Source organism: Miscanthus floridulus, chromosome 7, assembly GCF_019320115.1.
Source record: "Miscanthus floridulus cultivar M001 chromosome 7, ASM1932011v1, whole genome shotgun sequence".
In the NCBI taxonomy this organism is placed as follows: domain Eukaryota; kingdom Viridiplantae; phylum Streptophyta; class Magnoliopsida; order Poales; family Poaceae; genus Miscanthus; species Miscanthus floridulus.
This window is the reverse complement of record NC_089586.1, coordinates 90,647,761-90,666,444: the sequence shown is the minus strand read 5'-3', so window position 1 is coordinate 90,666,444 and position 18,684 is coordinate 90,647,761. Positions and strand designations below refer to the sequence as shown.

General features: G+C 46.7%; 2 protein-coding genes across 6 annotated transcripts in view; both read left to right on the top strand.

Annotated features, from left to right (window-relative positions):
• Positions 1-332, top strand: part of LOC136467289 (uncharacterized) — a 233,004-nt gene extending 232,672 nt beyond the window's left edge. Inside the window, exon 11 of the mRNA XM_066465933.1 lies at positions 145-332. The gene's annotated coding sequence lies outside the window, so the exon portion shown is untranslated. The remainder of the gene's footprint in view (positions 1-144) is intronic.
• Positions 333-5,874: 5,542 nt separating this feature from the next.
• Positions 5,875-18,106, top strand: LOC136467288 (uncharacterized). 5 transcript variants are annotated; one of them, XM_066465928.1, is made up of 16 exons: positions 5,875-6,191; positions 6,761-7,123; positions 7,197-7,325; positions 7,718-7,925; positions 8,245-8,391; positions 8,476-8,550; positions 8,733-8,804; positions 8,984-9,055; positions 9,703-9,774; positions 10,318-10,389; positions 15,805-15,876; positions 16,118-16,189; positions 16,588-16,731; positions 16,838-16,909; positions 17,361-17,507; positions 17,581-18,106. In XM_066465928.1, exons 2-16 carry the CDS (start codon positions 6,914-6,916, stop codon positions 17,763-17,765), a joined length of 1,749 nt encoding a protein of 582 aa, XP_066322025.1. In that variant the 5' UTR covers positions 5,875-6,191; positions 6,761-6,913; the 3' UTR covers positions 17,766-18,106. The 5 variants fall into 5 exon arrangements, with proteins under 5 accessions (XP_066322025.1, XP_066322026.1, XP_066322024.1 ...); XM_066465929.1 differs by having other exon boundaries at positions 5,875-6,195; XM_066465927.1 differs by having other exon boundaries at positions 5,875-6,213.
• The last annotated feature ends 578 nt before the right edge of the window (positions 18,107-18,684 follow it).

The following is an 18,684-nucleotide window of genomic DNA, read 5'->3' as shown; positions in this document are numbered from 1 at the left end:
TCGAGGACAGTTGCGGTAGGTAAAGGTGACCGAGCTCGAGGCTTTATTTTATTTAGAGTTAAATACTCAGTGGTCCGTGAGAGGTGTCACTTAGGTCCATGAAATTAAAAAACATATTCCTAGGTCCCTAAACTTGTAAAAAAGGTGCACTGTGGCTAAACTATGGTGCACCAATTCACAAGTTTAAGCTTAGTGACCTAAAAATATGTTTTTAAAGTTTGTCGATCTAAGTGGCAGTGCTTGATAAGTGTTCAGGTGTTGCCTCGTGTATTGAACTCTTATTTATCTCCTGTGCCAACTTTGGTTAATCGATATCCTGATTTGCTGCCCAACGTTTTCTGGCGCATTCTTAAGTTGCTTGCATTCAGCTACGGGGGTCCTTTTTTGGAGTACAAGTTGTAGTGAAGTCTTCAGAAACACGGCTGCTCCATCCGTGCGAGGCGCCGGAGAAATCCCGGGAAAATCCTAGGCAACGGCGTCGGATCGAACTCCGGTGGGCTGCTCGCACGCCGGCGCAGCTAGCCAACCGAGCCTTGCTCGGTCCTCCAGTGCTTGGAACTTGGAAGCAGAGAAATGCTAGTCGATGCTCGGTCGAGTCTCAAAACCACACCTCTTGGGCTCTTGCCCCATGGTACGACGGCCAAATTGCAGCGGCGCAAGACCTAAGCAGTGTCTTCCGGCCTGTTCGCTCGTTTGGGCTGGCTGGTGCTGGTTTATTGTGAAAGAAAAATACTATTGGTTGGTTGGTTTGGGCTGGCAGAAACCAACGAACGAACAGACTGTTCTTCTTCTCCTTTTCTCGAAGACCTAAGCAGTGTCAATTGGCAACACTGTTGAGTTGTCAGTTGCCAGTCTATTGAGCACCGGGAACGCCGAAGCGAGCTGTCGCGCTGAAGAGAGAAGCAGGCAGTGACCGGGCCGGCGTTGAAGAGAGATGTAGGCAGTGGGCACCGCACGGTCGTGGTGGCTTTAGAGCCGCCGGCGCAGCATGGCAATTCCCGCCTTTTTCAGCGCCGTCACTCCTCGCCTCCTACTAAACGGCCCAAGGGCTTGACGTCGAGTTAGCCTGCCCTGTGAGAGCGTTGTTAGGGCCGTTGAGACCGCGTCAGGACTCAGGAATAGGTTGGTGGGCTCGAGCGATTCTGTTAATTCAGCCCAGAGTGGGAACTGGGAAGCTATTCCTTTTTTCATTTTTTGCATGACACGGCCATATGCATAGACGATAGCAGGGGGCGGAGCTCTTGCAATGGCACGGTATGGCGCTGGCCATACCTTGAATTCTTAGAAAATTTTACCCTCAAATCACTTTTTACCATGGATATATTAAGGAAGATGAGGTTTCACTGTTATAGACTCTCAGCAGGCAGCTAGAGGAAGACGACCAGTAGCGACTCGACTATTACCTGGACGTTCTCTTCCTGGCGTCGTCAACGAGCTACTGTGTTTGCTTAGGGGCAGACTCTAATCCTCGGTTCGCTCGCTGAAAGTACCGTTGACTAATTTGTTGTTGTTCGTTGGCTGAAAAAATACGACCTGTAGGGCAAGCGAACCAGGCCTAAAAGTCTGAATTTCTCATCAGTCCTGGCGTATGTGAGTTTCAGAGTTTCCTATTTGTACAATTTTTTATTAGTTAGGATGCTTGATTATTAATTAATTAATTAATTACTAAGTTTGTTTGATTAATTTATGAATCACAACGAACATAAATTATTCTAAAACAAGAGGTACATATTTAATTTTGTAGATAGCAAATTTGCTATACATTAATTGGCATGTGTGCTTTTAATATACAAGTGCAATCGCCTGTATCGCCTACACGCAATCGTCACTTGGTTAGTCTATTGACTACTTGTATCTTTCTTTTTATTCTAAATATTTTTACTTTTGTAGTAGGTGACGATCATGATATGTTATGTGTATAAACTAATATACTGAGAAATACTCCCTCCGTCCCGATATGTTGGTCGTTTTAGCTCTGTTCTTGTGCAGCGAAAAGGTATCTGAATCTAGACATAAACGGTGTACAGGTGCATTAAATACCGAGTGAATCTGGACAGCTCGGGGGCACTCTAAAACGACTCACAAAGGGGGACAGAGGGAGTATCTTATATCAAAGTTATCGATTTCACTATTACCTTAATTTTTTTCTCCGTCCTCCGCCACTGGACGATAGACTGTAATAGATTTCTCTAGTGAGGCTACACACACGACTGTTAGACTCGCAAACACCCAAAAATATATGCACACCAGGATTTAGAACTCTGGCGAGTGAAGTGAAGCCACGCACCCACAACTGAGAGAGCCACGCTAGTGTTATGTGCATTGATGCTCATAATCTTGCTAGGCATGCTAATTGTACTCGGGAGGCGGGACGCCATGTTTTTTTTTTGGACAACAAACAGATTTATTTCAGCAGCACCTAGCTGCGATGATGCGTATAGAGTTTATGCTTACAGATGACAGTGCGTCCAACAATGGGCACTGGTGTACATGAGTAGAATTTGAACATACAGGCTCACAAGGTGTAGAATTAGAATGAGAGAGAGTGTAAGCCTGTTTTGCTAGAGTATCCGCCGTTCTATTAAGGGTCCTGCTAATCTTGTAGATGGTTGAGCCCCGGATTTGTGAGTGATTGACAAACAGCTGGGTGAAGATTTAATCCTCCAATCTGGAGGATTGGTACGGTCTGCAGCGTGGACGCCATGGTATGGACGTCAATCGTCTCCAGGCTGTTCGCCCGAGCTGAAATTTGGCTTGTTTGGTTTATTTTTTCAATCGAAACCGTATTTTTTTTTATAATATTTTAACATAAACAATATTTTTCGTATGAATTTCAGCTCAGCCGAACAAACCCCTCGTCCCCAGGACTCGGTGCTTGTAGACACGAATGTTACGCTAGTCCTGCTCTCTTGGGGAAAGAAGAATGAACCGGAAGGACAGCAGCATGGGCTGTCGTGATGAGTCAGTGAATCATCCCGACGCGTGTCCGAAAACCTGCTAAACTAATCAATATACGTACGCTCACGTGTCCCTGAGTCAGCACAGAGACGCGTCGAAGAAGACACGAGCAGCGGGTACAGATGGATCAATTTAGGACACGGTCACGACTCACTCGTAGCCTACTCCTACGAGAGAATGCACCAGCCACCAGGCCGGCACCACCAGGTGCGCGTAACGTTTGTTTGATGGCGTCAGCGCTGCCGTGCGCGCGAGTGGGTTGTGGCCCAACCGGAACCGGCATACGAGTACGTCCCTAGTCCCTATACTCAGGAAGCATTCGGCTAGTCCCTATACTCAGGAAGCATTCGGCTGTCACTGGCTTGTTCTTTTGGAACTTATCGGGCGACTTTAATATCAGCCGAACAGTCTCTCTAAACTAATTTAACTTATAAGATATAGTACAATATTTTTCTCTTCTAACAAATCAATCGTATAAATCATCGTTGCGAGCGGCCGAACAGAACTGTACATATGCGTTGATGGCATGATGCATCCGGATATTTTGACTTTTTTTCCCGCCCTTGTCAGACTCGCCGACGGCCGGTACTACTCTGCCCCTTCGAATGAGGCCCCGTTTAGATGCGAACATTTTTAGCTTTTGGCTACTATAGCACTTTCGTTTGTATTTGGCAAAAAATATTTAATTATGGACTATTTATGCTTAAAAGATTCGTCTCATCAATTACGAACAAACTGTGTAATTAGTTATTCTTTTTATCTATATTTAATGCTTTATGTATGTACCGCAAAATTTAATGTGACGAAGAATCTTAAAATTTTTTGGATTTTAGGTGGGACACAGGGCCACTGCTCAGTGCTCAGTGCTCACGGAAGCAGCTCTCCAGACAAGCCACCAAAGGCATCCCTGATCGATGGCGCGCCACTACAGTGAAAGCAGATGCGATAATGGGCTTGTTCGGCTGGACTTTAAAAAAAGCGCTGTAGCGGCTGGTTTATGCTGGGTTTTTTTTTTTTTTTTTAGAAAAACACTGCTCCGGCTGAGTGTTCGGCTGGTTGTAACTGGCTGGCTGGATGTTTTTTTTAGTCGAAGCAATGTTTTTCTAAAAAAAAATCAGTATAAACAGTGCAAACCAGCCGAGTGACCCTAGGGCTTGTTTAGATTGCAAAATTTTGCAATCTAGACACTGTAGCATGTTTCGTTTGTATTTGACAAACTTTGTCCGATCATGGACTAACTAGGCTCAAAAGATTCGTCTCGTGATTTACAACCAAACTGTGCAATTAGTTATTTTTTTATCTACATTTAATGCTCTATACATGTGTCCAAAAATTGATGTGATGAAGAGAGAATGAAAAAACTTAGAATTTAGAGGTGATCTTAACCAGGCCCAGGACTAGTAGCACTCTGAAAGGTGAAACCGATGGCTCTGTCTTCGTTTCGAGCAAAACGTCGATGAGACGCTTTCGCTGGACGGAAGGCACATCGGATCGGAAAAGCAGAGCGAGAGTGGAGTGGAGTGGGAAATCGGTTGTGTGCCTCGCCGGAAATGCGAGTGGAGAATGAATCGCGCCGTTCCTTCCGTTCCGGGGGAAGCATGGGACCGACCGGACGCACTCACTCCGGTCCGGGCAATCTCGTGACCTGACGACTCCTCTTGGCTGGATCGAAGCTCCCACGACTCGTCGAGCCGGTTGCCGGCGGCCGCAGCGCACCGCCACCCTCCGTTCTAGAGCCTTAGACGTGACGTGGCGACTGGCGAGTTAACAATACTCAGCCTGTTCGGCTAGAGCCGAAATGATCGTATATGGTCGTAGATTATTACTATTAACTAATTTAATATGAGAAAAAAATACTATTCTAGCTAAAAATTATTTACGATCGCGATGGGCTGTGTGACATGTTTGTCTGAAACTGTGACATGCTTGTTCTTGCCCGTACAGGTCGCGAGTACCATCCTCTATGCCCACCCTGCGGTGGGAGGATCCTTTGCGGCCGCGTAGTCATGGGTCCAGGGTTTTGTGGTAGTCTTCGCTGTCCGTTCCGGGCCCTGTCCACAGGAACTGTCTGAGCTTGTTCTACGGCCCGCGCCCAACGGAAAAGCTTTGTACAAAAGCTAGGACGAGTAGTAGTTAGCCCGCTTTCATCAAATCTTTATCTCTATGTAATGCTAATTCTTGGCAATGTATGACTCACCACTTTAACCCACCACTTTAAAGTCGAAACAAATGTTCCTTTCGATCGAATCCATCGATGAAGCTTAAAATTCAAGCCTAAACGGTAACCAAAAGAATTTAGCAGCCGCCGTGCTAGTAAATTTTTCTTTGAGTACGAATGTAGGACATATATAGAGCTTAGAAGTGTAAGCAAATACTACCCTAGGTCTTGTTTAGATTGCAAATTTTTACAATCTGGACACTGTAGCACGTTTCGTTTGTATTTGACAAACTTTGTCCGATCATAGACTAACTAGGTTCAAAAGATTCGTCTCGTGATTTACAACCAAACTGTGTAATTAGTTATTTTTTTACCTACATTTAATACTCCATGCATACGTCTAAAAATTGATGTGACGAAGAGAGTGAAAAAACTTAAAATTTAGAGATGATCTAAACAAGGCCCTAGTCCATTCGTTTTCGTGGTAAAAAGTTACTGATAAAAAGAAAAACCACTACGAAACCCATATGTACTGCACTGAACGGCCCTGTCGATAATAAAACGGGAGGGCCACACGTTCAACCGCATAATCAGCGACTAGCGTGCGGCCGATCACTTGCGTGCCCCCTTCCCCTTTCCCCCCTATCCCTTCCCCTCCACGGGCCCACTCCTACAGCCCCTCTCCGGCTCTCCCCTTCCCCACAAGCTCCTCTTGGCCTCCCTCCCGCTCCCGGTAGAAGTAGAACCCACTCATCAGCGAAACTGATCCGTCGGCCCACGGGACACGTGGAGCTCTGTCGCGGCGCCGGCCCTCTCGCTTTCACCACTTCCAATTCCTTCCTTCCTTTTTCTCCCCTTCGTTTCCCTTCCCCCTCCGCCACCACGCGAGAACTCGTCAGATATTTATGAGCGCAGCCGCGGGTTAATCCTCCCTTCTCGCTCCCGTGCCCCTGCTCGTGCTCGCAGTCGCCTTCGCAGTCGCAGCGCTGGGGTTGAGCCGCGAGTGGATAAACCCTAGCCGGCGACGTAGCTGGGTTGGTGGCTTTGGCGGCGTCGACGGCCCGTTGTTCTCCGGGTAGGTGAGAATGCCGCGACTGGTACGTACTGGCGGCTCCATGTCTGTGTGGGGCTTTCTGGGTGCGGGGGTGGTTGGGCACTGTTCCTTTCCCCTCAATTTGGCTGAACTTTTTTGCGCTTTTCGTGCGGTAATCTATCAACCTTGGGATTTCCCAGATTTTTTTTACACTGATCAGTGATGTTTTGGGAGGTTCGGGTTCTCTGTCCTGTTGGATTTGGGGTGGCGTTGGATCGCTGTGTTGCTGTGGTGTTTTATTTGCGTTATGAGTATCAATATTGGTCTTGGTTCTATATTGTTTGATCCGTAGAGTATTGTTTCCGGTAGGATCGTACTGAAGAAGTCGTGATGGTTAATCGGTGTGTTATTCTCTCAGTTTCGATTTTGTTTTAGATTGTCTATTTTGGCCAGGGTAGGGTCGGATCGATGATTGACAAAAATCGATGTACTGTTTGCTTAATGTAATCTGAGCACCCATACACTGATAAAAAAATTTAGCACAAAAGGCTGTACAGTATGTTCATGTTTGAGTCACCGTCAAATCCTCAACAAATATGTTCATGTTGCAGAATGGAGTGGGAGGTGACGAAGGCTGCCATGGTCTCTAACTACGCCACAAGTTGGATTATAGGATAGTCACTGTGCAGCTACCAGTTTCCTAGAACCAAATTGTTGATAGCGAGAGGAGTGACTGGATTTTGTTCGATACTTTCACCTCGATCATGGGTGGTGTCTGCTCTAGGAAGAGAAGTCAATTGGTGGATGAAGGTGACTCTCTCCAGACATCCCCAAGGTTCTCAAAGACCAGCAGCTTGAAATGGCTGCTGCTTACACTGCCCCGCAGCAATTCTGATGTATCCGGGAAGGGGCAGAGGAATGAACCTGGGCGGTGCCCGTCCCTCATGAAGCTCTGTGTGGCTAGAGTCTGCCAGGTAGTATTGTGGCTACATGTGTTTGAATTTTGATATGGAATGTCTTTTTTCTTGAACCCAGTAGTATTTGCAGGATATCGACAAGTATTCAACTTTTGCAATGCTGCCGAGGGATCTCAGCCAGCAGATTTTCAATGAATTGGTAAATTCAAACCGTCTTACGGAGGCATCGCTTCAAATTTTTAGGGATTGTGCTCTGCAGGTAAGGTTTCTGTTCTAGTATGTCTGGCATTCCTGTAGGAGTATTCCCCTACTGTCCCCCCCACCCCCCACCCCCCCAAAAAAAAAAGATTAGCTTGCTCGTAAGTATAGCACATAGGTTGGTCCTATGGGATGCATGCCAAACTCGAGAGGTGGGATCTTGTAGTTACAATAAGCAATGCTGTCTAGCCGAGCGACAATTGGAAGTTTGGAACCTCTTGTTAGATGTTTTTGTATCAGGTGCTTAAGCCTTAAATGCTCTTTCCTCTCATTTGGAATCGATAATCACTTTCTATGAGGACTTTATCTGAAACTAGCTTTCACTTTTGAGAATGATGCGTTATAATATGAGGCTATTTCACTTTTGTGATAACTGTTCTTTCATGCCTTTAGGACATTGGCTTAGGGGAGTACTCTGGAGTAAACGATGCTTGGATGGAAGTAGTGTCATCTCAAAGGCAGTCATTGTTGTCAGTTGATATTTCTTGCTCTGAAGTAACTGATAGTGGGATAGATCTTCTTAGAGATTGCTCAAGCATGCAAAGCTTGGCATGTAATTACTGTGATCAAATATCCGAAAGTGGGCTGGTCGTATTGTCAGGTTAGCACATGTTTCTTACCGAGGTTTTGTTTATTTAAATGACTTTAGTTACACTTAAGATGGATTTAAGAATGAGCTTAAAAACTCTTTCCTGAGTGCAAGATTAATGCACTACAATCTAGTTGGTTCTTCGAATGGTGGCTTATTATCAAATTCAAATGTGTTAAGAAGTCCAACCCTTACCCTAAACTTGGCCTATTGATAGCACTTCAAATACAAGTCCCTATTTTAATGTGTTATATACTATTAGTCAGTTAACTTGCTATGCTTCAGAACTTGTATTTTGTTATACTAAAACTTAATGCTTCTATATCTGCAGGACTGTCAAACCTGACTTCTTTAAGCTTCAAGAGAAGTAATGCTGTTACTGCTGACGGAATGAGAGCCTTTGCAAATTTAGTTAACTTGCTAAATCTCGACCTTGAAGGTTGCTCAAAGATTTATGGTGGCCTTATTCATTTAAAAGGTCTCCTCTGGTCCTCGTGAACTTTCACTACTTTCTGAGTTGTTGACTTGAAATATAAGTTGCAATGTCTTTTTATTTTTCCAGATCTGACAAAGCTCGAGTCATTGAATATGAGATATTGCAATTATATTGCGGATTCAGATATCAAATATTTATCAGGTAGCATCATATCTGTTTGTTTCTGTGTTTCCCTCGGAAACATCATATGATATCAGTATGTCAGACAAAGCAGTTGTCTTGATAGAAATTTATCTATTGTCATTTTCAACATAGTAAAATTTATAAGATGGCATTCCCAGATCTCCCATTTTGCATGGCTGATGATCACCTTTCTTTTGTAGATCTTACAAATTTGAAGGACCTTCAATTGTCATGTTGTAAGATCACAGATCTGGGGGTGTCGTATATCAGAGGTAAACAGTATGACAAGTTTCTTTATTTGTTTGGAGGTTGATCGTTTTTGCTGTGGATGTACCGCTGTCTGCTTTGGGCTTTATTTAGCTTTTTAATGTATATTGATATTTATGACCTGTGTTTAACTGTGCTGTAAGTTGATCTAAAGTTTGACAAGTATGCTTATTCTTCCCTGTAGGCTTGCAGAAGCTCACTCACTTGAACCTAGAGGGCTGCCCAGTGACCGCTTCTTGTTTGGAAGCTATTTCAGGTCTTGCATCGTTTCCTGATAGTGTCTTGTGTTGTGCTTTCGAATCTTGATATTTTGTGACCTCAGTCAAAGTTTCATATCTGTTTCTGTTGTTTTCTTGGTTCATCAGCGTTCGGAATTCTACCTCTGTTGCACTTCTATGGAATGATAATGTACTAACTTGCTATGACTTTTTGACCTTTTCCCTAATTAGGTGCCATAAACTGTTCTGTTATCTGCATGCAACACAAACTCTTGATTCATGTGAGGCTGGCTTATGAAATTTGTATATAATAAAGTGCTCAGTCATTAGATGCTTCTACAGAAAAATTACAAACTTTAAGAACAATGTGTAGATGAGGCATTTCTCACTCTAGGAGCAAATAGAGTTTGATTGCCGTTTCGTATGATTGCTTTCTTATATTTATTATAATCAACGCTAGCTTTCTTTAGGATTTACAACTCAGCTCTTGCAGATGAGAACTGACTGCCTGATTATATCTTGCACTGATCATTGATCTATATGGGTCATTGATTTTAGTATACTTTTCTGTCTTGTGTTCTATTTCTAGGATATCAGTTGTAGGTGTCAAATGCATCTTCTTAGCAATGGCTGGTTTTGTTTGATCTGTAAGATATCTTCACTTCATTGCCATTAACTTTTGTAGGATTGTCTTCATTGGTATTGTTGAACTTGAACCGTTGTGGTATATACGATGATGGATGTGAAAACTTTGAAGGTAAATGTAATGCTACTTGCTAACTATTTCTGGACTCAGCAGTCAGCACTAGTGCAGTTTTTATAATATGCAAACATTAATATTAAGTGGCATACATATTGTGCAGCCAGGGTGTGTTTTATATGTTTGGGTAATTTTTCCTTTTGTTAAGTGGCGTGTGTTATATGTTTAATGGGGTTTTTTTTTTGTGTGTGTGTGCATTTGCGTGTTTTTGTGAGCGCATGTGCGTGCGTGCAGCATTAGATGCAAGGAATTTGCATGAAATTTGGAAGGATGTTTATGAACCTGCCTCCCACCTTTTCTTGTTCTCCTCTGTATAATGCTCAGGTTTAGTAAATAATAGGAAAATAACATGAATTCGGTTGCAAAAGGCATTTGTTTCAAGTACTTTAGAAGTTCTTACCTGCTTTTATGTGCCGTACATGATATATGCATTTTGTTAGCCACTGAGCATGTGTCCCTGATAACTGATTTAATCATTCTTGTGCATGTTTATGTCATGCTTAACTGCTGTCTAGTTCATTGCCTATTGCTGCATTCCAGGTCTTAAAGAGTTGAAGGTTTTAAACTTGGGGTATAACTATATTACAGATGCTTGTTTGGTGCATCTCAAAGGTATGATTATCTTATAATGTAGTTGAGAACTCATCAACTTTTTACATTTGGATATCTGCACAATACAATGTATGTATCGAATTTATATTTTATTTATTTATTATTTCAATAGTGGTTATTTGTTTCAAGGAATTGATTTTGCACATAGTATTACTGATAGATATGTACATTACGAAAGTGTATATTAGGCAAGTCTATATTTAGTATGATTAGCACCTGCCATGTATTGCATATATGCTGCCATGTATTGGCTATATATATCAAGGTCACCCCCCCCCCCCCCCCCCCACATTGGGTGTGTGGTGTTTTCCTTCTACCTCTGTTATTCTACATGGTATCACAGACCGAGATCAATTAGATCCCGGACCTTCTACTTCCGCCTCCTTCCTCCCCACCTCTCTCCTGGGCGCCCCTCCTCCTATGGCGAGATGTCTTCCAACGCCGATGCCTCGGCCGCAGCCGCTGCCGCTGCTGCTGCCGCAGCCGCTGCTGCACCACCACCGCCGCAGGCTGTCGTCGTCCACCCCTACACCGCCGTGAACGTGAAGACTCACATTCCGGTTACCCTGGAGATGAAGAATCCTAACTTCACCAAGTGGGCTTCGTTCTTCAAGGCCTTGTGTGGGAAATTCAACCTTCGCCCCCACATCGACGGGCCAGCCCCTCCGACTGCTGATCCATCGTGGGACATTGCTGAGTGCACTGTCTGCGGCTGGATCCTCAACACCGTCGACGATTCGGTTCTTGATCTTGCCATCACCGACGAGAACTAGTCCGCCCGCGAGCTGTGGGTGGCGATTGAGGGCCTCTTCCGTTCCAACCGCGCGCCCCGGGCCGTCTTCCTGCTTGAGGAGTTTCACTCCTTGAAATAGGGTGACTCGACGATTGACGAGTACTGCCAGCGCCTCAAGATCAAGGCCGCTGCTCTTCGGGACGTCGGCCACACCATCGAGGACTCCCAACTCGTCCTCAGCCTCCTACGCGGCCTCAACCCACGCTACACTGCCACTGCCGACGACATCGTCAACTCCCCCGAGCTGCCTTCCTTCTCCAGGGCGCGAGAAATGCTCTCCCTAAGAGCTGCGCCTCACCAACGACGAAAAGACCACGGCTGCATCTGCCATGGTGGCCGCCTCTGGCTCCTGCACTTCTCCAGGGTGCCGGCCCTCCTCCTCTGTGGCCACTGGCGCTGCTCCCAAGGGCTCTGGGGGCGGCAGGAAAGGCAAGGGCGGCAAGAAACAGGGCGGCTGGCGCGGCCAAGGCACCGGCGCTGGCTGGCAGCAGGGCAGCGGCAGTGGACAGCAAGGGGGCAACCGCCCCATGGGGCCCTGGTTCTGCTACAACCCATGGGCCTTCCAGGGCGGCGTTCCTCCTCCAGGCCGCAGCTGGCAGCAGGGCAACAGCCCCGGCGGCTGGCCCCCTCACGGTGACCAGGGCATCATGGGTGCCAATTCGCAGGCCCACACCGTCTTCGCTTCCCCTCCGCCAGCTCCATCCACTCCACTGTGGGATCAGGCCGGCCTCATCGCTGCCTTGAACCAGATGGCGCTCCAGAACTCCGGTTGGGTCATGGACTCCGGCGCCACCTCCCACATGCACAACTCGGATGGTATACTCCTCTCCCGTCAACTCTCTTCTATCCCATCCATCACTGTTGGCAGCGGCCATCATCTTCCCGTCTCTTGCTCTGGCAGCTCCACATTACCAGGCCACGCGTCTCCCTTCTCGCTTCGCAATGTTCTAGTTGTCCCCTCTCTAGTGCGCAACTTACTTTCGGTTCGCCAATTCACTCGTGACAACAATTGCACTATCGAATTTGACGCATTTGGTTTTTCTGTTAAGGACCTGCAGACCAGACGCATGATTCTTCGCTCCAATAGCTCCGACAGCCTCTACACCGTCCCTGCCACGCCACAAGCCAACCTCGTCACCTCCACCGACCTATGGCATCATCGTCTTGGTCATCCAGGAGCTGCTGCCCTCCATTTGCTTAGACACAATAATTCCATTTCCTGTAATAAATCAGCTCATACTCTTTGTCACTCATGTCAACTTGGCAAGCATGTGCGGCTGCCTTTTGGCAATTCTAGTTCAGTTTCCTCTTTACCTTTTGAGCTTATACACTGTGATGTTTGGACATCCCCGGTCGCTAGTATTTCTGGTGCACAGTACTACCTTGTCATCCTCGATGACTTCACCCACTTTTGCTGGACCTTCCCCCTAGTCCACAAGTCCGAGGTAGCTACTCACATCACTCAGTTTTGCGCCTTCGTCCACACACAGTTCAGCCTTCCTGTCAAGGCTGTTCAGGCCGACAATGGCACTGAATTCGTCAACAATACCCTCTCCACCTTCTTCGCCTCTAGCGGCATTCACTTACGCCTGTCCTGCCCTTACACCTCCCCTCAAAACGGCAAGGCTGAACGTATCATCCGTTCTCTGAACAACATATGTCGCACGCTGCTCATCCACGCCCACATGCCACCCAAATATTGGGCAGAGGCGCTAGCTACAGCCACATATCTCCTCAACAGGCGCCCCTGCTCAGCCATTCACCATAGAGTTCCATATGAGCAACTCTTCAAGCAGTCCCCAGACTACACTATTCTTCGTGTCTTCGGTTGCCTCTGCTATCCCAACCTCACCGCCACTTCCAAACACAAGCTGGCCCCTCGCTCCACAGCCTGTGTCTTTCTTGGATACCCCTCCTCTCACAAGGGTTATCGGTGTCTCGACCTCACAACTAGACGGATTATCATCTCCCGTCATGTTGTCTTCGACGAGAATCATTTTCCGTTCAGCACTGACCCCACCAGTGAGCCCACAAGCTCTCTGGATTTTCTTCTTCCAGGTCCTGCTGCGCCGGTGCACCACACTGCCACCATGGTGCCTCCTGCGGTCGCCCCATCGCCAGTCGCCGCTGAGCAGCCGCAACGCCGAGCTCAACTGGAGGAGCTCGCTGAGGACCCCGCCATCCTACAGATTGGCCGGGTCCTTCCTCCTGGCACGGCTGCTCCTGCTCCGACCGGTCCACCTCTACGGGTCTACGTTCGGCGGCGTGCTGGTGCTCCCGCCCCGGCTGCTGAGCCGGCTCCTGCACCACTGTCTGCACCAGTCGTGGAGGTGCCCCCGCCGGCCCCCGCTGTTCCAGAACAGCCGGCTCCTGCTCCAGTTGTGGCAGCCGGTCCGCCACCTCCTACTTCGAGCCGACCTGTGACGCGCCTCCAGACAGGCTCGTTGAAGCCTGTTGATCGTTACGGCTTCCCATCGTCTGCTCACGTCGCCGCTGCCTCCACTGCCTCACCCATTCCCCGCGAAACCGAGGGGCCCTTGCCGACCCCCAATGGCGCGCGCCCATGGCTGAGGAGTACAAGGCTCTCGTCGACAACGACACGTGGCGACTCGTTTCCCGGCCCCCAGGTGCCAACGTGGTGACAGGCAAGTGGATCTTCCGGCACAAGTTCCACTCCGATGGCACCCTGGCTCGTCACAAGGCTCGCTAGGTCGTTCGCGGCTTCACCCAGCGCCACGGCGTCGACTACGACGAAACGTTCAGCCCCGTCGTCAAGCCTGCCACCATTCGGGTCGTCCTCAGCATCGCCACTTCTCGTCAGTGGCCCATCCACCAGCTGGACGTGAAGAATGCCTTTCTTCACGGTCACCTGCACGAGACGGTCTACTGTCAGCAGCCCCCCGGCTTCGTTGACCCGGCGCGTCCCGACGCCGTCTGTCTTCTTCAACGCTCCCTTTACGGCCTCAAGCAGGCCCCGCGGGCGTGGCACCAGCGCTTCGCCACGTACGTTCGACAGCTCGGCTTCGTCGCTTCTGCCACCGACACCTCCCTCTTCGTCTACACTGAGGGCGGCGCCAGTGCCTACTTGCTGCTGTACGTCGACGACATCGTCCTCATGGCTTCCTCGGATGCTCTGCTCCGCCGCATCATCGGTCGCCTTCACTCTGAGTTTGCCATGACGGACCTTGGGGAGCTCCATCACTTCCTGGGGATCTCCGTCACTCGCTCCTCCGACGTGCTCTTCCTCAGCCAAAGGCAGTACGCGGTGGATCTTCTTCAGAAGGCGGGCATGGCCGAATGTCACTCGACATCGACGCCTGTCAACTCTCGTGCCAAGCTCTCTGCCACGGAGGGCGCTCCCGTCGCCGACCCCGCCACGTACCGGAGTCTAGCCGGCTCACTTCAGTACTTGACACTCACTCGCCCTGACCTGGCGTACGCTGTGCAGCAGGTGTGCCTCTTCATGCATGATCCGCGCGAAGCTCACCTTGCGCTGATCAAGCGCATCCTTCGGTATGTGAAGGGCACACTGTCAGCTGGCCTCCACATCAACACTGGGCCTATCGACAAGTTGATTGCCTACTCCGACGCTGACTGGGCAGGGTGCCCCGACTCCCGCCGCTCCACCTCCGGCTTCTGCGTCTTCCTCGGCGATAGCTTGGTGTCCTGGTCGTCCAAACGGCAAACCACGGTGTCCTGGTCCAGTGCGGAGGCCGAGTACCGGGCTGTTGCTCATGTGGTCGCAGAGTGTTGTTGGCTTCGACAGCTTCTTCAGGAACTTCACGTTCCATTGAAGGTCGCCACAGTTGTCTACTGTGACAACGTCAGCGCTGTCTATATGACAGCCAACCCAGTCCACCACCGCCGTACCAAGCACATTGAGATCGACATCCATTTCGTCCGTGAGAAGGTGGCTCTCGGCGAGGTTCGCGTTCTCCATGTGCCGTCCAAGTATCAGTTTGCTGATCTCATGACAAAGGGGCTGCCGGTTCAGCTCTTTGAGGATTTTCGGTCCAGTCTGTGCATCCGGACTCCTGATGCTTCGACTGAGGGCGGCTGATAGATATGTACATTAGGAAAGTGTATATTAGGCAAGTCTATATTTAGTATGATTAGCACCTGCCATGTATTGCATATATGCTGCCATGTATTGGCTATATATATCAAGGTCCCCCCCCCCCCCCCCCCCCCCCCCCCCCCCCCCCCCCCACGTTGGGTGTGTGGTGTTTCCCTTCTACCTCTGTTATTCTACAATTACATCACTAGTTTATCCAATAGTTTTTTCCTTTCAAGAATTAAAATGGACTGGTTCTTCAGGGGCTTGGATGGATATTATTCTTCATTGATAAAATGAGCTAGTGATTTTTATTTCCTGTTCTTGATGCCCTGATCAATAAGCAAAGAACACTATTTGTGGAACTAAATGTTTGATCTAAAAATAATCGAAACAACAAAATACATAGATCAGAGAGAAATGTTCCAAAACCAAAAGATATAAAATTAAAGCATGTGATTTCCAATGGGCACTCGTACATTTATATCCATGCATACTGAAAATCCAGAAAATCATTGTAGAGTAGAACTTCAATGTCGTTAAATTCTTGTGATTTTGTTGCTTCTAGGATTGATCAGTTTGGAGTCTCTGAATTTGGATTCGTGCAAGGTTGGAGATGATGGTCTATCACATCTGAAAGGTGAGTAACAGTTTTACTGGTTTTGAGTCTACTGCATCCTTGAGGTACAGTTCTTTTTATCATCTCTGCAATTTGTTTACTCGTTCCATTCTGTGCCTATATTCCTGCAGGTTTTCGTCAATGATATGTTAACTATTTGTTTCACTCAGAATTCATACATCTGTTTCTGTGAATGTCTGTTCCTTCTTAAATCTTTTAGGAATATTTGTGCTTGTAACACTATGAGCCTATGTTAATGCAGGTCTTGTGCTACTGCAAAGCTTGGAGCTTTCTGATACTGAAGTTGGAAACAATGGACTCCAGCATGTATCTGGTTTGTCTTGACTTCTGAAAAAATGAACTAATCTTTTTTAGCTCTTACCTCTTAGATTGATTGAATCCTATACATGGTAGAACCCTTGACGAATGTTGTAGGGTTGCTTTTGACAGCAATATACTAATGTATGTGCTTTCGCCCAAGTATAAAAAGAGAATGTTCTAAACTTCTAATTTGTGATGCAAAGTTGCTAACTTCCTATGTGGAAACTGTATGTCTCTTGACAAAACATGGATTATGTGAATATTAGAGTTATAAACGCATCTTTTACTTGTTTCACTGTGCGTCTTTTTTTCCCTTCTAAATGCATTATTTCAGTGGCATGTTTTATAAATGTATTGTTTTTTCTAGTCGTTAAATTGTTTAATGGAGAAGATCTCCATGTATTTCCGCAGGTCTTTGTAATCTGCGAAGTATTAATCTCTCATTTACTTTGGTCACGGACATTGGTATGAAGAAGATCTCCATGTTGAATTCGCTGAAGTCAGTTAACCTTGACAATCGCCAAATTACTGATGTTGGCCTGGCAGCACTTACAAGTATGTATCATGCATGGATTGTTTGTACATGGTCCTTATTGTTCCATTTATGGTATACTACTGGTATTTGGTACTTCCCACTAATATATGGGGTTGGATGATGCAGGTCTCACCAGGCTGACTCATCTTGACCTTTTTGGAGCTCGCATAACTGACTATGGCACAAACTGCTTCAGATGTAAGAGCATACTTCAAAATCAGTTTCAGTTGCAAAATTGGTTGTTAAGCTATCAATGTGTTCTATCCAGAGGCTAGTCACAGCTAGTTTATACTTTTCAGTAGTCAATAATCTTCTACTATGTAGTAATACCAGCCTTGTTTGTCAGGTGAGTTTCATGGAACAATACCCAAACTAACTTGGCACACTATGTTATAAAAAAAACATGGTACTCTACATTTGTCTGTTATGACTTGGTTGTGGTGGTCAGATAAGAGTATATAAAATGACTGAAGCACTGTACAGAAATACCTTTTGCTGGGCCCTGTTGAGTAGGCGAGCTTGTTGGTCATGTTATTTAGGCATCCCTGTTCCTATTTGAAGATAATATTGAGGATAAATTATTTGAAATTAGTTATCTTTTATGTGCCTAAGCAGGCCACATCATTTGACACAATTTATGTTGTTGCAGATTTTAAGAATCTTCTTTCTCTTGAAGTCTGTGGTGGGTTCGTTACTGATGCTGGAGTGAAGAACATCAAGGATCTGAATGCTCTGACACTGCTGAATCTTTCTCAAAATGTTAATCTGACAGACAAAACCTTGGAGCTGATCTCTGGTATTGTTCTTCCATGCCGTAATAAGTTCACTTCTTTTTTACAGTTTGAATCTCATGGCCATCTGGTTTACAGGCCTGACTGCTTTGGTCAACTTGAACGTGTCAAACTCGCGGGTGTCCAATGCTGGTCTCAAACACTTGAATGACCTGCAGAACTTGCGTTCACTGTCTCTAGACTCCACCCGGGTCACGGCAAACGAGATGAGGAAGCTCCAAGCAACAATGCTGCCAAATCTGATCAGCATGCGGCCAGAGTAGCTTTCCACTTGGTACCTGCTGTAAATAATCATCAGGTTGGAGTATGCTGTTCTGTAGATAAGTATCTTGGAAGAGCCTGAATTGAAGGCAGGCATATATAAGTCCACAATGGTTTTAACGAGCGGTAGGTGCTCTGCTATCTGTCAGCGAGCTCGTTCGTTTCGGGTGATGCCGAAGAAATGGCAGTTGCTTTGCTTTGCACCGTGAGTGCACCCTACAAGGCGCGATGGGAAGAGACGGAATTGTAAATATCGCGCTTCCTCGCCATCTGGGATGCTTGTGTGTCGATCTTGTTATGTTTGGTTAAATTGGAGTTAAGCGCGCGTTATGTTGGTGTTAAATGAGCACTGAGTGCTTATTTTCTCTCTCTCTCTCTCTCTCTCTCGTATGCTGCTGTTCATGGTTTTCGCTTTTCACTCTGCAACCACTAGTCTAATGAAGGAACGGTGGTTGGTTAAATTTTAGAATATTTTAGACCATATGTTTGGAGTCTTAGGAGCTAAATTGATTTGGAAGCTAAATTAATTAAAGTTTAATTGTTAAAATTTAGATCATGGTATCTAAACAGGCCTGAGGTGTGGTGTCGAGTGACGGAGGGTTGAGTCTCTTGTTTAGGCGTGGGTCCGTGGGAGTTTTTTTTAGTTTTCTTTTTTTTTTATACGAAAGTGCGTTTGGTTTTCAATTCTCGCCTCGCCTAGCCTGAATTTTTCTTTTAATTTTAATCCTTTTTTTAATATAATTTTAAATCTAACACTGTCGTTTTTTTAAACTAATACTTTTGGTCGCGTCTATTGTCCTGACACGGTCAAATGCCTGTGTCACGCCATGTATGGTGGCGCGGGCCGGTCGGTGGGGGGGGGGGGGGGGGCGCTAACGTGGCGGGTCCTACCGCGTCACCGACCATGGCGCGGCAGTGTCG

Excerpts from the sequence above, each read along its gene's own strand:
- LOC136467288 (XM_066465928.1), top strand. The coding sequence starts at position 6,914 with ATGGGTGGTGTCTGCTCTAGGAAGAGAAGTCAATTGGTGGATGAAGGT. Across the intron at positions 7,124-7,196 it reads GTGTGGCTAGAGTCTGCCAG|GATATCGACAAGTATTCAAC; the intron begins GTAGTATTGTGG and ends TAGTATTTGCAG. Across the intron at positions 8,805-8,983 it reads GGGGGTGTCGTATATCAGAG|GCTTGCAGAAGCTCACTCAC; the intron begins GTAAACAGTATG and ends TCTTCCCTGTAG.